At 36.3% G+C, this 17,548-nt stretch overlaps 1 protein-coding gene across 1 annotated transcript in view; it reads left to right on the forward strand.

Moving 5' to 3' along the window:
* Positions 1-17,548, forward strand: part of LOC145788242 (activated CDC42 kinase 1-like) — a 60,257-nt gene that overhangs the window by 2,149 nt on the left and 40,560 nt on the right. Inside the window, exons 2-11 of the mRNA XM_082600017.1 lie at positions 1,296-1,436; positions 1,837-2,007; positions 3,895-4,047; positions 4,532-4,714; positions 5,846-5,937; positions 6,833-6,959; positions 11,589-11,735; positions 12,258-12,352; positions 12,807-12,886; positions 13,476-13,590. Coding sequence (XP_082456143.1) covers positions 1,296-1,436; positions 1,837-2,007; positions 3,895-4,047; positions 4,532-4,714; positions 5,846-5,937; positions 6,833-6,959; positions 11,589-11,735; positions 12,258-12,352; positions 12,807-12,886; positions 13,476-13,590 — 1,304 coding nt within the window. The remainder of the gene's footprint in view (positions 1-1,295; positions 1,437-1,836; positions 2,008-3,894; positions 4,048-4,531; positions 4,715-5,845; positions 5,938-6,832; positions 6,960-11,588; positions 11,736-12,257; positions 12,353-12,806; positions 12,887-13,475; positions 13,591-17,548) is intronic.

Consider the following 17,548-nt stretch of genomic DNA (forward strand, 5'->3'; position numbering starts at 1 on the left):
GACATCTACCCAAATGTTTACTCCTAAATGAACCTTTTTAAAGGACCGTAAGCATTGCCATACACCACCTTATTTATCGCTTTACTGCTTGATGTCAGTGTTGTACCAACAACCAGGGTTGTTCAAAGCATAATTTGGGCCCGGTACCAATGAGACTCTCAGGTCCTCACTCCTCAGTTTAGACACTTCTAAAAAAAACGCACTATATATAATATATTCGACAAAGATGAGGTGGTCTCTTTATGTTCTCGGCTTCTTGAAATAGTAATAGTCTCTTAAAATCATCCCTGGTACAAAAGTTCTACCTTCTGGACCTCCTCGTCAACGCTCCTGCCAACAAACTGGATAAAACATTGATTATATGAGGTAGCTATGAACAAAAGCAGAAAGCTCTGACTGGAATTGGCATTCTCTAGCTGAAACATCCTGCCTCCGGTGCTACCGAAAAATTTGTATGCATGCAGTGAAATGTCATAAAACATGGAACAAACTATTAGAAAATTATTTAAATAAGACATTATTATGATGGATTTCACTAAGTGCAACTGTTCATAAATAAGCCATATGATATACAGGACTGATTTGCTGTCTGGGTTATATATATAATACTTCATAACTTGAAGTTTTGAACAGTGGGTACAGTACACTGACTAGTTGCTTTTGTATTGTAGTTTGCTTTAAAAATCTAACTTTTTAGTTTGTATATAACATGTAACCTTCACAGCTACCTGAAAGTTAAACCGATATAATATTTTCATCGTGCATCGTTAGGTGCTTACATGGTTTTGTTTAACTCAGACTTGCAAAGTGCGCCAGTGTGTTTGTGTCAGATTGTTTTAGAACTTACGGTCAAAAAGTATTACAATTGACAATTCATCTAAAGCCGAAACTTATCCACAACAGAGTGACAAAGATTAACGCCTTTGCTTCTCAACATGTTCAAACTATGCTATTAGAAAACTGGAAAGCAGATTTCAGTGTATTGCAATGCAGTTCCCAAGTGTGCAATCAATTTACATTGGCTTGGTGTAGATTCTTCGTAACATCACCCAACACGTGCCATTCTTGAATTTAACCCTAAGAAGTGTAGAAATACCTAATACCTATCTGCTGCTTCACCATCTTAGTGGATAGAAATTAAAGTCGCACAGCAAACTTAGCCTTAAAGATCACTCACTGCACATGAGGGTAAAAAAATTAGCTTAAAACTAAATAGCATGGTTTAACAATGTATATTTGGATATATTGCTGAAGCAAAGAGTAAAGGAAACTCTTATCAAATATTCTGTCTGCAGGTCACTCGACTAGCACACTTTGAGTATGTCAAGTCTGATGACCTTGAAAAAATTGGCTTGGGAAAGCCAGCTCAGAGAAGGTTATGGGATGCAGTGAAGAAGCTAAAAGCATCGCAGAAAAAATCAAAGTTTAACAAAAAGGTGATTGGAAGTATTTTAATTGTTGTGTGCTACCTTGTCAATGTCTTCTTCTTATGTATCTATCCTCGCATAGTTACTCCTTTATAAAAACCGCTGAGGTTGATTTTTTTTTTTGTTATTTGGCAATTTTCAACTGTGAACTAGTGTTTTGAACCAAATGCTTGCATTACTGTGAATAACCGTTTGAACGTATTTAACCTCTCAGCAATATTTTATCTGCTAACAACTAATAACAAGATATTATTAGTTTACTGATTTAGTTTGCAATCTGTAACTGAAAACTGTACAATGGGCATTTCAATTTCACCAAAAGAAAGAGTTTTTAATTAAAGTTGAAAATTTAAACAACTTTTCACACTAACTTTTAACTTACACAATATAATATGCTTTTTTATACCAGAAAACTGGTACCAGTGGACCAGTTTTAGAGGAAAGCAGTGCCACTCCTGTACCAGGATCTGGATTAACTTGCTTAATAAGCCAGAAGGAACTAACTTTACAAGAAAAACTTGGTGATGGAACATTTGGTGTTGTCCGAAAAGGAGAATGGACACCCCCAAGTGGAGCTACAGTAATTTTTGTTTTTCAAAATAAATTTTATTTATGAAGCTTATTTTTATTTATTGAAAGTATGTTTTGTTTTATCTGAACATACTTTCACGAACTATTTCAAGCCTCGAAATTCGTTTTTGTTGATGGCGGACAAACGTGTCCGGACTGTCCGGTCTGAGCAGCTATCTCGGCGGACAAATTAAGTCTCACGGCGGACACACCAGTTTTAGCGTCGATCGTCATGTTTAATCACTTTCTCTTGGTAATTCTTCGCCATTTGAGAACTATAGCTACGGTTTACAAGGCTTTTTAAAATTTCAGCGAAGTCACTCTGAAAGGCTTGAATCATTATACCAACGACGTGCGCTTGAAGAGTCAAAGCGCCGTGTAGCTGCTCAATACGCCGCATAACTGATTAACTTCCACCGAACGTGGTCGTGCTTCTTGCGTCACAATCCTCTGGGCACGAGTCGAAAAACTTCTACGCTAACGTTACTATTTTCTGCTGTGCAAAGTTTCATTAGGCGTTTTTCTTTAAGTTTATTGTTGCGTGTCATGTGAGCGAAAGTGAAATTTCCCTGGGTCTTTTCTTTCTTACTGTAATACCAAAACTTAACAAATGTTGCTGCATCTTGCTGTAATAGCCTACTCTCATAACTTAATTTTGTAACTAACCTTGCCTTATCAATATTACTCAGAGATCAAAGCCAGACATTGTGACGTAAGACTTGAACTAAGTTGCGCGTAATTAGTGTAGAAGTATCAGTACTCTCATCGCTTTTCTTATGTTATTTCTCGGCGGACAATATGACCGATCTAGGTGGTACTTCCCGCGGACATCGCATGCTGTGACGGCTGACATGTCCGCCGTGAATTTCGAGGCCTGTATTTGCTAGCAAAAATTCACTGAGTTGTTTCAAGAGAAAACCTTCACCCTGAATGCTCAAGATCATGGACATTTAGTCAAGCTTACCATGTTACAAATAGTATTTCACACCATTCAGCAATTATGTGGTGATCTTTTGTAACTGGTTTACGACAGCAATATGTTATTTGAAGGTTATGCTAGCTCGATTCCTGTAGTGCAAAAAAAATGCAAATTTCATGAATCTCAAAACAATTTTTGTATACCGTGAAAATCTGTGAACATCCGGTTGCGATCTGCTGTTGTGGAGTAATGGCATCACGCTAAATGATAATACGTCCTATCAACTCTAATGAGCGTTAGTCTGGCGAGTATATACTGTTAGAACGTTTGTACAAAAGAGTGCATTCAAGGCTGGTGACCTCATGCCTATAGCTTTTACATTTTGCCAATCTGTAATGCGTAGCTTTGAAAGGCAATTTCTCTTCCAGAAAACCGGAAAGCATTTACATGATCACTAAGTGTTCATTTGACGTCTTTTATGCTATTTTCATTCACCAGCACTGTCATGTCGGTGTTAGCTCATGCATTCGATAGTTCGGAAGTTGCTCGCCTCAAGCAGTTCTGACAACGAACCAATTCATTTACCGTACTCAATGTCAGTAACACTTATACAACATTAATCAACGTGTACTGTACCCTCTTATTCTTCAGAACACAATGTGATTTGTTGCTTTTCAGTTCTAACAATTTTCAGTAATTTTACGTCGTTTCAACGTCGCTAGACAGGAGAAGGATGTAAAATTGACAACTTATGTTGGATGGGTTAGGCTTTCATGCTTTCTCGACCCACCGACATGTTTCAGACATGACCTGTTTCGTGTGTTGTCACATCAATGAGATTGCAAATACGTTTCTTCAACGTAAACTATGATTGGAATTGTGTCATGACAAGGTATTCACATTATGTGCTGTGCTGACTTCATTGTGATGTTCGAAGATGTTTTTTTGCTGTTTCACAACAATGTTATTTGCTTTCAGATTAAAGTGGCGGTGAAATGCCTTAAGCAAGATATGGTCAGTGATTCAAACGTATTTGATGACTTTGTCAAGGAGGTTAACGCTATGCACATGCTTGACCATCCAAACCTTATCCGATTGTTTGGAATTGTGATATCTTCACCAATGAAAATGGTAAATCAACCTGAGACTCAGCCTGCTCCAGCCAGAAGACCAGTCCTCTTTTCATTTATTTGATGTCTGCAGACGTTGAATAAATTTTACAAGGGACTGACTTACTGCCATTGGTATGCAGCAGATGAAAGATTTTAATCAATGACTGTTGCTTGAAACGTAATTTTACTGCAAGCCGGCCCTTTCTCCTTTTCAAGATTATTGGAAATTTCTTCTTAGCTTGACTGTATAGTCACTTGAACTAGACGGTTTTGTGTTCAAACAGTGCAAGTAATCTTAGAATATGACCTTTTGTTAGACATGTGTACGATATCTGAACACGTGTCACTTTTACCAAGTTGGCAAGGATTGATTTCACTTACTGTATATTTAGTGTCTTTATCTTGTACTTCAAAGTGATATCGTATTTTAAAGGGCGTTGAAAAAATTTTTCTGTTAGATTTTAATGATTCATCTTCAACCTGATTATTGATTGATCTTGCAGGTGACAGAACTGGCTCCATTGGGGTCATTATTGGACCGACTTAGAAAGTTCGAACGTCACATTATTTTGACATTGTGTGAATATGCTGTTCAAATAGCCATAGGAATGGCTTACTTGGAGCACAAACGGTTCATCCACAGAGACTTAGCAACACGCAACATTTTGCTATCATCTTCTGAAAGGGTTTGTCTAGCTTAATTTCCGTTCATTTTTGTATTTGATTTATCACTTAATTGATCTGTATCTGACGTGTTTTGTCAAAGCCTATGTTTTGCAATTAAGTTTTCATTGACTCAACCCATAAGGAACGTTCACACTATCGTTAAAAGCCCTCTAGCGTTTTTGCTTTTCTGGTACCAGTATAAGTTTCAAAAAAACTACTTCAAACTATTTCCAGCAAAGAAGCGTTGAGATTTTGTCCTTTACTTCTGAAGTGTAAACTGTCCTTTAATATTAATCATGTTTCTGCGGCCTTCTTCTTGCCAAATTGTCATGACTTCACTTTCTTGCATCGCACTTTGTCACCATTCATTCAACAAGCCCACTACAAACTTTGTTGATGTGAACGTGATTGATCTTGTCGTGTGAGTGTGACAGCAATTGTCTCTGTGAATCTGCGAACGACTGACAGCGTGAAGCTGAGAACGTTTCTTCAAGGCGTTGAACTTTATTCGAAATGTTTGCGCAATGCTGTAATTGATTTTCGAGCATGACTTTCTAGAAAAGGTTACATTGTTCTCCATTAATATTTTTTCGTTTGGCAAAACTTCGTTTATTTTCCAAATTGGATTGTGTATGGCGTAAGAAAACCAGTCTTTAAAAGTTGAAACTCACTAATTCTAAATGTTGGAAAAGGCGAAATGTAACGTTAAGAAATTAACTCTAATCTTGATTAAAAGTTTGGTTCGGTAAACTATCTACTTTTTTGAACACGAAATTGAAATAAAACTTAAAATTAAGAAATATTGAAAATAGGAAAAACTGTCTGTAAAATGACAAAGATGAGTGTTCACACCCTTAGCCTACATTTGCAAATAGCTTGTTCTGTGTAACAAAAGTCGATACTTGATTCTCAAGCGCATGTCGCTTTACTTAACAAATCGAAATCTCCTACTAAGGCCATGCTCCAACCTAACACAATTAACACATCCACTGTTGACCGTATTCTTGATACGAATCAAACAGGAAACTTACCTCAAGAGTGGTTGGCTCACCCGAAAAATGGCTTTTATTTTCATCTTCAATCCGTTTAGCTAAGGGTTTGTGGACTGAAGTGCTAAGTTTTGTTTTAAAAACATTTGTGTTTCGCATTAGGTTAAAATTGGGGACTTCGGTTTAATGCGAGCATTGGACGCTAAAGATGATCACTACGTTATGAAAGAGCAAAGAAAAGTTCCTTTTGCATGGTAACTGTTTCTTTTACAACTGACACTAACACTTTATTTTGTAACCCAATCACTTTATTTCTACTACGAGTATATGTTTTTGAACGCATTGGCTAACTTTTGCATAAGAGTCCGCTAGTGTCTTAATCTTATAATTTTATACTAATTTTTTCTATGTTTAAAGCAGTAGTTCCCAATCAGGGGTCCACAGAATCGTTAAAAGTTATTTATTGGTCCGTGAATGCACTTTCATACGAAAGCATTGAAGTTTAAGCGCACAAGAGTAATTTTGCAAGATTCTTTAGTTAGTGGTGGGACAACTGGGACATGTTAGATATTTATTGAAAAATGATCCCTGTCTGCAAAAAGGTTTGAAACCACTGGTTTAAAGCATGTTATTTGACGTTTGTATCTTATGATCTGGAAGTACTAAGCATGCCGCATAGATTACATCGTGAAAAAAAGGAATCATTACTCTTGTTAGGATAGGAATTTTTTTTTCAAGATTTGTGATTTTTCTCATACTCTTTGCATGAACTTTCTGTTACTTGAAAATTAAAAACTGTAGCAGCGCTCACCACTGAGACAAATCAATATTCAATGGCACTTGCCAACTTGACACGTAACTCAATGTGCGCATTATTAACCATGTCTTCTAGTCTTTAAACAAATCGTCCATCATGTTATTAAATGTGAAACTTCTTAACCAATACATCATTACATCACTGTAGTAGTTTACTTTAAGAACACCTGGGAGTCAGATTGTTTGTCTTCTATGCAACTTTTGATAAATCATTGTTGCTGGTTCGTCGTTGCTTTATTTTCATCATGTTTAATATTGATCACACTCCCTTGGTCTTCTTTGTATTGTGTATTGTTGAAAGTAACAAGTAGAGATATCTTCCAATTCTTCCAGGTCTGCTCCGGAGTCCCTTAAACTTCGTCAGTTTTCCCACGCCAGTGACGCTTGGATGTTTGGAGTGACGCTGTGGGAGTTATTCACGTACGGGCAAGAACCGTGGCTGAGTTACAATGGAGCGCAGGTAAAAACTTGTAATAGGTTTGATGAGCTTTTTTGGATGCACTGCGTCTATCTCTCGTTTAGAAGGTGCGTAGCATTTTCGAACAAATAAACTGCTTTAGTAGAGTTTTGTGTCAAAAAAGGTCCGTTCAGATGTGTTTGTGTATAATTCTCGCCAAATTACCGTGGCTTTGTTAGATTGTGGTTGAGTATTTGGCCAATCGTCAAGTGAAAACCGCCCGGCGTTAAGTTAGCTGTGTCCTGTCCCGACCCGTTTCGTTGGACAGCAACAGTGATGTGTCTTTTTTTTTGTGCAACAATTGAGTGTTGTACTTTTGTTTGGAGTTCTGGGCACTACGTAACGAGCTTTGTGTATTGACGCACCACCTTTTGTGGAATGATTACATTATTGAAATTTATTGAAACTTGCTCGAAATGGTTTTTGTTTTGAAAGAGTCTTTTGCCCCAGCCTAATCAGTCATTTACCGTTCTTTTTAAGCTTGCAGACATTTTAACCTTAAAGGAGATCTGCAACTAAAAGTTAATCAATGACTCGTCTTATTCTGAAAGTTAATTTTAATTTAACGGTAGGTGGAAAACTGTATGTTGTGTAAAAATGGCACGAGTTGATTGGAAAAAGCATAAAATGCAAATCCTCTTTCTCTTCCGTCTTTGTTCCCCTCACTTGGCGTAGTTCACAGCTTTGCATACCTGCGCTGTTTGGCACGGCCACTAGCTTGTCTTTAGTTTAAAAGTGACATCCCACTACCTTCTCCGAGCTTAGTGAAAGGTGTTTGACAACGTTGTTATGTCTGATATAATGATCGGTCCGTTGCGATCATCTTCTAGAGCCCTGTTGTTGTTGTTTTTTTATGCCAGAATGTAATAGCCGGTTTGTAGCACGTAATCGTAACAATGCTGTCGTTCGTAGCAAAATAAACAAACTAGTGCCTAAAAATATTGTTGCTCATCACTATGCACTGGTTTGTAGTTCTTCAAACGTAGGTATATTTAACCAAATGTTACTTGGTCCGTGTCTTGTGAACCAAAGGAAGAAAGTCATGTGTGAAACCAGTGGCGTAGCCAAGGGGGGGGGGGGGGTTGAGGGTTACAACCCCCCCCCCCCTTTGGCACGCGTGTGACGTCACGATATTGAGAATGATGCTTTCAGTCTAAAAAAATTGCTTAATTTTAAACAAAATTGCATTAAAAGAGCAAGTTTTGCCAATACCAAACATCTCAGCCAGAAATTAGCAACAAGAAAACATAGAAACTTAGCTTTATTTCCGAAAAATGCCGAAGAAAACATGATCTTATCCTTTTGCTATGCCACCGGACACCACCATTTTACAGGAATATTCTTAACCACATTTTTGTTGAAAATGCTCTCAGAATGCATCAAATTCAAAGTAATTTTTCAAAATTTTCTGGGGGAGGCCCCCCAGACCCGTCAAAACCCCCCCTTTCAAAATTCCTGGCTACGCTACTGTGTGAAACACACCATGAGATAGGCCATCAGACCTGCCTCTCTACACTGCAACGAATTTGCCGAACCAAACTAAAAGTCCGTATCGTTTCGGCAAACTTTTGATGGTACGAAGTAGGACACCCATGACTACCAGCTCAGAGGCTAAAATACCTGTGACAGTGTGACATATGTTCTCCAATTTTGTCGGGAAAGTTAATAACTTTGTTGTTGATTTAAATAGTTTTGAAGTAAAAAAAAGGTTCCTGTAAATCAATCTATTTTAAAGTAATGGGAACAGGTGTGGCAATAGTTTCTCAATGAGGTACATTTCCGTAATTGCTGGTATCGCATTAAAATGTTAGTAATTAGTTAAATTATTTTACAACTGAAACGCTATACTTAGCTAACGTTCCATTGAGCTGTGTTGGAGGAAAAGTTAAACAAGATTTAGGTTGAATGAATATTATCAAACATCAGGATTTTGAAATAATCTTGTGAAAAGAATTTGACATGACGGGAAATCGCACAATTGCTCGTGCATAATCAGTTTTGTTACTACACAATCTGTCGTTGCAACATCACCAAATATGGTTTTGTTTTCACGGATTTCCTTTCAAATTAGTTTTATTGATTTCTTGCAGCCACGCTAGCAATGTCTGACACTGGTTATTTATTTGCAGTCACGTAACGTTGTACGGATTGATGTCAGCGGTTTTATTTATTTTTAACGCTCAACCGCATTGCTGCGAGCTTCATGATACCACAAGTAGCTTGGAGTGGGCATGTTGTGTCTCAACTCTCCACCATTGCAATACTATTGTTTTGCACTTTACAGATTTTTCTTATGTTTGAAACAAAAAGTTTCTCCTTGCCCGAAGTATCGCGGTAATTTTGATGGAAAGCTTATCCAATGTTTTATAAGAAACTTATTTTATGTAGAAAGAGCTGAAAAAGTAGCTTTTATCAAAACTCTGGCTTAGTGCCTTCCTCTGAGATATTTAGCCTTAATTTTACGAGATTCCATCAGGAAGTTTGGAAAAACTTTTACCTTGATTTGAGTAGTGCGTTGAGCGTTCTGTAGCTATATGAGATGGCCTGTTTGTGTTTACCTGCTTTCCTACGTTAAACTAGTCAATAATGGCTCATGCACGTAGAGTCGTAGAGTGGTGCCATGTTATTCTGTTAACTCGATGTTAACCGGATATACTGCTTAAGACGACAATTTGCACTTGCACACGTCACAGAAGTCCTTCCTTAACTTCTGGATGTCTATACTTAGAAATTTTACTCTGTCAAGTGTTGGCTAAACGTTCTTTTTTACAATATTCAGCTTTAACTGTTTCTTGTTTTTCTTGTAATTATTTTGTTTGCCAAAACACGTTTTTAAACTCAAAATGATCCGTTGACGGGAAGTAAGTGTGAAACGGCACAGTTTGGTGCATATTTAGAGTTGACCAGACATTGGCAGTCAATTTGGACAATTGTGCTGTCTAATTTTTTTTCACTGACATACAAACATCTATGACGAAATGGCTAATATTAACCGTTACGTCATCGTTGGCTAGATAATTGGGATTGGTGTGCAAGATCTGAAACTTTTATCCATGTTTTCATAAGGTCAAGATTAGTATGGAAAGTAATTACTTGTTGGTGGCAAAATTTTAAATTGTTATTCAATCCAATAACGCATTGCTTCCAAAACGTCTCATTTTTGCACATCCACCATAAAATTTCTTCAATTTGATGACATTGTGAAGCCTTTTATTGCTGTTGAGTTTGAAGAAAGTTTATGTTTGCTTTATCTGCTGCTTAAATCAGTTCAGAAAAGCTTCACCTTTGCTTTTTTATGTCTAAATGATTATTATTCAGGGACACCTAGGGTATTAATTATCCTACTAACGAAAGTAAAATGCGGTTGATTTATTAGATTTGATCTGAATGACTGAAGCGAGGGTTAGCCATTTTTCACGATTTGATTTCGGCTAATGTTATTTGACCATCTGAAAGTAAATCTGCTCTAAATACTATCTCAGCCAGAAAATCTGCGCTTCTTACACTGTTTCAACGTCCTTATACTAAAAGACAAATGTAGAAATATTAGCAAGGCAGCTTGGAATTATGGGCTGCGTAGTTTTCTTTTAATTCAGCAGTTAAATTGGAAACATGTTGGATATTTCAAATCTCCCCGTTCAAGCTTTTTAAATCGGTTAAACGGTTTTCGTGATACAGTGGTTTGAAATATTCACCACTAGGTGGCAATTTTATGTCTGAGCAAGGTGGTCATGCAGGCCTTTTTGTTAATATATGATGTTGTGGTTACATTATTTAGCATAAATATATGCAATTATGCATCCCTCTATTTTGGGGGTCGAGGAGCTCAAATCTGAGGTCTAATATATGCATTTAAATCAACTAAAGTGGGTCGAAATAGCATTTTAAAATCAATTTTTATACTTTGCACTTGATAAACTTCTGAAGACATTTTTGGAATGTTGGGAAAAGTTGAGACATTTTTTTTTATCATCAATTCATCATGTATGATTCCCATTCTACTATAAAATGTATGATTTGCAATGTGATAATGACCATAGAAAAATTTGAAAGTCTTATGTATAAATAATCTTGCAAATTTCATGCTAATTAGCCAGAAGATTATTTTAGGTTACTTTTTAACATTGTCTTCAGACAAAAATACTTCATTATTACAAAATCGACATTGCATATAATTATGATGCACTCGATTTAGTTGATTTAAATGCATTTTAGACCTCAGATTTGAGGTTCTCGACCCCCAAAATGGAGAGATGCATAATTGCATATATTTATGCTAAATAATGTAACCACAACATCATATATTAACAAAAAGGCCTGCATGACCACCTTGCTCAGACATAAAATCGCCAACTAGTGGTGAATATTTCAAACCACTTTATCACGAAAACCGTTTAACTAATTTTTTAAAAATTGTTGGTGTTTATTAGTTTTCATACTAATAAGTATACCAAAAAATTATGAATATTGGAGAACTCTGTGGAAAAGATCATGAATTCTCTTAAAACTATAATGTAATGACCCATCAGCTTAAATATTTAAAAATCGATATTATCTCAAAACGAAGTTGCAAGGAGCTTATTACAATCAACCTCTTGGTGACCTGAATCAAATAACTGTCTATATTTTTAGATTCTTCACAAGATCGAGAAAGAAGGCGAAAGGTTGCCACAGCCTGATAATTGCCCTGATTCAATGTACGTCATCATGCGGAAATGTTGGAAGTTGCGACCCAGCGAACGACCTTCGTTCTCTCAGATTAAAGAAATGACTTCCAAGGTAAATGAGTTGCAATGACGTTAGAAAATGGTTAACTTTCTATGGAAAGTTACAAGTTTAGTTAAACGAATTTTTTTAGCCTGTATGAAACAAAGTTGCTTCAGTCTTGTTCTTGGTGCAAACATTTTTTTAGTTGTACAGTAGCTGATCGCAATCAACACAGTGTAAACTATCATGCGTTGGTGCTTGAAAATGTTTTTTTTTTTTTTTTTTTTATCTGGGGCCTGCTAGTTGGTAGACTGGTGAGCATACTTGATTTATAGTTGTTGGTTCGATTCCAGGTTAGGTCGTACCAATGACAATAAAAATGACACCGGTTTGTGTTCTTTTTTACTTGATGCATTGATGATACGTCGGGCTTCAGCTGTAAATTTGGTAAAAAATAAAACATGCAGCACAATCATAAAAAATCTTTGGTGTAAGTTGTAAAGTAATGCACAATATAGCTGTAACATTATTATTAATTTATTACATATATATTACTATTTATTATCATTATTTCATTCGTTATTTTTTCTTCAGTCCTTTCCGAAAGAAGTGCAGTCAAAAGTTGCTTTCTCTGAACCGGGTCGTTTGAGTTTGAACAACGGAGACGCCATTACAGTTTTACGTGGCAGGTTGTTATCATTTATTCATGAACAAGTAGATTCAAAAGTGAATGTTTTAAAATTTAAACTAATACCCTCTACCTAGTTTTATAAAGTCCTTTGTAAAAAATCAAGAAGTAAGTTGGACTACTCCGGTTAAATAACTAAATTGTTTTGTGGTAGCTATAATTTTGCTTTTCTCCCACTTGCTTGTTCGGCAGTAGCAAATTTATTGTTTCAGTAACTTTGCTAACCAGTAAATGTCTCCTTTTTTGCATTGATTCAATGTCCGCAGACGCTAAATCAAAGCAAAAAATGATTGATTTGCCGACCATTGTGCTAGAGTACATCATGCTCAGAATATTGAACAAGTCTAGCAAGTTTTATGACGTTTCCTTATGAAGAACCCATGTGACATTTTAAAATAGAGTCTACAGGAGGCAAAGATTTGCTCACAATGTTGTAATTGTGTTTGTTGTTTCAGAGCTGAAAATTTTTGGTGGAGAGGACAAAACAAGCGGACAATGGAGGTTGGCTTGTTTGCTCGGAACATTGCCGATCGGGGCCGTAAGTGCCGATGTTGTACATTTGCTGCCTCGGTAAACGTTAAGCTGATACTGTAAATGAACATTGAATATACATATAGGATGAGCAAAAACAAAACTCAACTAATCCATTACTGTTTTATGGAGCCTGTTTTACATCAACTTTTTATCATTACTCATCAAGCATTGGTTATGACTATACTGGAGATTAAAAGGTCAAGTTTAAACTAATTCTGTTTCAATAAGTGTTCGATATGGAAGTCGTTTTTTACGTTTCATTTTGCAAACCTATACATAGTCACTAGTCAGTTTGGTGAGTTACCTATTTTGGTGACTTGACCAATATGAACTTTATTTCAATGCAACAGCTGATTGCTGCAGGAAAGGCGACCGAGAGAAAGAAACTGGCCACCCTACTCTCCTTAGTGCCGAAGGCTTAGTACAATGAGAACTTTCTCCTATACCCAACACTTGAATGAAGTATATGACCACCTTTACCTTTAACAGCTGATGCAGCAATAACAATAAAAACGGCCAACCGTTAATTTTCGAGATTTTTGTTTGTCCGGTTTTTGCACTTATTTCATTCGCTTACCTTCCTTTTCCAGCTGATACTGTTGCAACCGAAGACATCAGCCTCCCGCTGAAGCATTCATTCATCCACACCGGACACGGGAGCATTGATCCTGACCAGTGCTGGGGGAGTCCGGACTGCATTGATGAGTAAGCAGATGTGGTTGTCCCATAATAATTATCATAAAAATTCAACGCCGTAAAAATTCAATAAAAATTACAGTACTTTGTGATTTGTGTTGGTGTCGTTTCTAGTACAACACTTCAAGATGAAACACTTCCACTTTTTGTTCCATAAAGCTTCTTTGTGGCTTTAATCAGGATATATTTAGTTCCAAAGCACACCTGCACTTAGCCTTGTAGATACGATCTTTTGCGCATGTTTTTTTTTAGTTTCTTGACTTTTGTTTATTAGACAAATAAAACCTAACAACCAGACGGCATTTAACATAATAACATGAAAATAAACTAAAAATTACAAACGTTTTCGGCCGTATTCGTGTGAGCCCTTTTCAAGTAACCATTTTGTTGATTATTTGTAGTATGGTACTGGCGTAAAAATAAAGCAAACTTCATTTTTGCATCATGTTTATGGCAACAACCATGCATCTTCGGCACTCGGTTGTTGTCAGTTGGATGAACGTTCCAATAAAACGGTACCGCAAAAATAGAAAAGCATCAGCATTTTTTTCTTGACTTTATTGCTTGAAATCAGTCTACAGACACTGCTGAGTTATTTGTAGATCATAAAATTATTTCACTACAAGTTTTCATCGTTCAAGCCGCTGATAAAATGAAATACATGTGAACCGCTAAAATATTTGTCGAATTACGCACACCTATTTAATGATAATAACCCAGATAGCAAAACCCGTCATTTTACATTGTATCAATGTAAAGAATCAATGTAAAATGACGGATTTTGCTGTCTGAGAATAATACATTGAAAGTGAACGTTCCAATAAAAATTAAAATGATCAATTGAAGCTTTCATCTTCAGGATTACATGACTGTATTTTATCTCTGAAACAACTGATTTGCTTAGCCTAAGCCAAAGCCAGGAGTTCTAAAACTTGATATGTCGCCGCCCAGTATTCGACTTTCCAATTGCTTTACCAATCAATTGATTCTTTTTATAAAGCAATTGATTTTTTGCAACTCTACAGAAATTATTGCAGTCAACATTTTGAGTTGAGAAAAAATTAGGTTGGTCTTTGTCAAGTTGAAAAGCTAAACACTATGGACGATCCAGACAGAAAATTAACTGCCTTTGGCCATTGGATCAATGTAAAAACAGTTGATTTGCTATCTGGAGATATGCAGTATACAAATTATAGCAAGCACAGAGACGTCGAGGTAATGTCACTCATTTCAGAATTACTAATTAGTAATCACTTCAAATCACCGTTGTATATTTAGCAAGACGTTCCTGTTGCCGGCTATTGGTGAAGCTGTGGTTTGACACTGTGTGATATTAAGGTGCAACTGTGCTTTTATGTTATTGTAGTTACTAATTTTTGATTTTTTTTTTTTTGCATCAAAATAAGTTCAAATTCTAGCAATTTAAGAGCATCTTAGGGTAGAAACAATCGCTTTGCCAATGTGGTATGACGCCTTGCTGATAAATTTTGTCAGTAAAAATTGTTGTAGTCGTAAAATTTCAAACAAAGTGAAGTAAATCAGGAACTTAGCAGAGTAAATTTCATTTTACTCTGGAAGGTGCCCGTCTGGTGTCGCCAGTGAGTAGTTGGAAAGATCTACGAAAACATCAACTGTATCATATTCATTTATCTTCCACCACTGCTTGACTTGGCAGCACATGCGCGAGTCTAGTGAGCATATTTTGATTCATAAGCGTATTTTTTTCTACATGCTTATGCCAAAAAAATCGTTACTTCTTTTTACTACTTCTGCGGTGAAAATTTGCAGTTCAAACTGTTTGATGGTGATTTGCTTTGATAAAATTGCAAATCGTATTTAATGCGGTTTTTCTTCAATGATATGCCATAACAACTCATTATGCCCCATTTAAAAAAAGGTGATGCATGCACATTGCCCGATACAGAACAATCACTATTCTACCTAACATCACAAATTTCAGCTATTTTTTTAACATTCGGTTTTTCAAACACACCATTTACATTTACCACTGAAAAGCATTAATTAGCGGTGGGAAACTTTGAACTTTCAACCTCTGTAATTCGGTTTTTCGTCAGCGTCAAAGCGTTTGCAAGCATGCATGCTTTTTCTGTCCAAGAATGATTCCCACGTAAGCAATAAATCAAAATTCAAATCTGTTCAAGCGTCCAAACGGTTTCACTTTTCCAGGAAGTCTGTCAACACCGGGACAAACTGACGCACGAAAATCCTGAAGTGTTTCCAACACTTCCATTTCTATATTCTGTTGCCAGATATTTTAAAACGTGTCTTTGGCGCAATAATTGACAAATGACTGATTCATAATTCGACTGTTCATCGAACTCCTGGTTGTTTTCAACCTGATAACTTTCCTGGCATTGTCACCGTTGTTTTCCCTAACTTTTCCATCCCATGTTAAGGAAAATATTTCTACTGATTTTAGAAGACAGTGTTCTAATCCATTCTTTTGACGATTTTATATGCTTTTAACGTTTAAAAATCACTTGATCAGGCGAAATCATACTGATATTTCAAATAAGTTTTTTATCTCGTTACATATTTTCTTGTCACTGCGTTTAGTTTTAGTTTGTTTTGTGAAATGGAAGAAGAACAAATTTCATTGTAGCAAGCTTTTATCACTTAAAATTAGCATAAACTCGAAATCAATCGGTAGCTTACAGATTCTTGCAATTAAACAACAATATTTTCTGAAACTTTCCAAATTTGCTCATTTTTGAGTTAGAAAGTCAATATATTCTGCAAAAACACGGATTTGTGCCAGTCACTCTGTAGATATTTTGGCGAACCATTAATGAAAAGTGAAATGAAGACTATCCGGCTTATTAATCCATGACGTCGACATCCGGTTCTGTCCTTACCTAGACTAGACATGTGTGGATATCTCAACCATCTGCTTGCAGGCCTCGAGAGTTTTCGCTTAACCACGAATCAGTGGAGAGCTGCATCTTTTTGGTAAGAGTATGACACTGAAGACATTGCTGCAATACAATACTGCGGATTTTTTTTCTTAAATTAACTGAGCAAAAAGTCTGTGTATGGGGTTATAACAATGTTAGGCTGCTCTCGGTGGTCTCTCAGTGTAGTTCGGGCAAACATCGGTAAGCTGGATTTGTAAAAGATAAACGTTCATCGTATGGTCTATCGTCGGCTCCTGAGGTTCAAATGAAGATGATGTCCAGTGTTGGCATCGTTTATATTTACATTATTTACAACGTTATTACAATGCAATGCAATGCACAAATAAAAGTAAAAGTACGGTGTTCAAAATGCACAACCTAAAGTAAACACATGTTTAGAAAATATTTTCTAAACTATGGTGGACTACCTTCAGTACGATAAATAAAGTGATGGTTTTCCACCACTTGCTGTACCTTTCACTCTGAATTACCCAGTGGCGTGTATTAGTAGAAAATAAGAAATTGGTTCGTTTTAAATTCTTCAAAATAGCAGAATCTTTTTGCATGTTGTAAGTGAAGCTACTTAACCGTCACAGACTAGTGCATGACGCAATCATGAAAATATGGTACGATTCAGCGGAGGTTATGTGAAGTCATAATCGGTTGCCATATGGCAATGTGGTGTTAAATCACGGCTCACTCTAGGTCGATTGTGGTTAAATACGGTTAATATGCACTGCATTAAAGTGTTACTACGTGTCATTTTAAAGTATTCAGCCATTTTTGATGTAACTACATGCTAGCTGCTAATTATAATCTTAATTTCATATTGGCCTTCTAGATAATTTGAGATCTCAAGGTCAACGCCTACTTTTCTTTCTTATATTTTCATGCTTAGTTTAGCATCATCTGATGTAGTATTGATCAAAAAAAAGGGATCAAAAAACTGATTCAAACCAACCAAAAAGAAGATGGCGATATGATACTGATATATAGAAGAAAAGATTGGCATCACCTGGATGAGAACAGCAAAACACAGAATGATGTGGAAA

The sequence above is a fragment of the Aplidium turbinatum genome, chromosome 2, assembly GCF_918807975.1.
Source record: "Aplidium turbinatum chromosome 2, kaAplTurb1.1, whole genome shotgun sequence".
In the NCBI taxonomy this organism is placed as follows: Eukaryota; Metazoa; Chordata; class Ascidiacea; order Aplousobranchia; family Polyclinidae; genus Aplidium; species Aplidium turbinatum.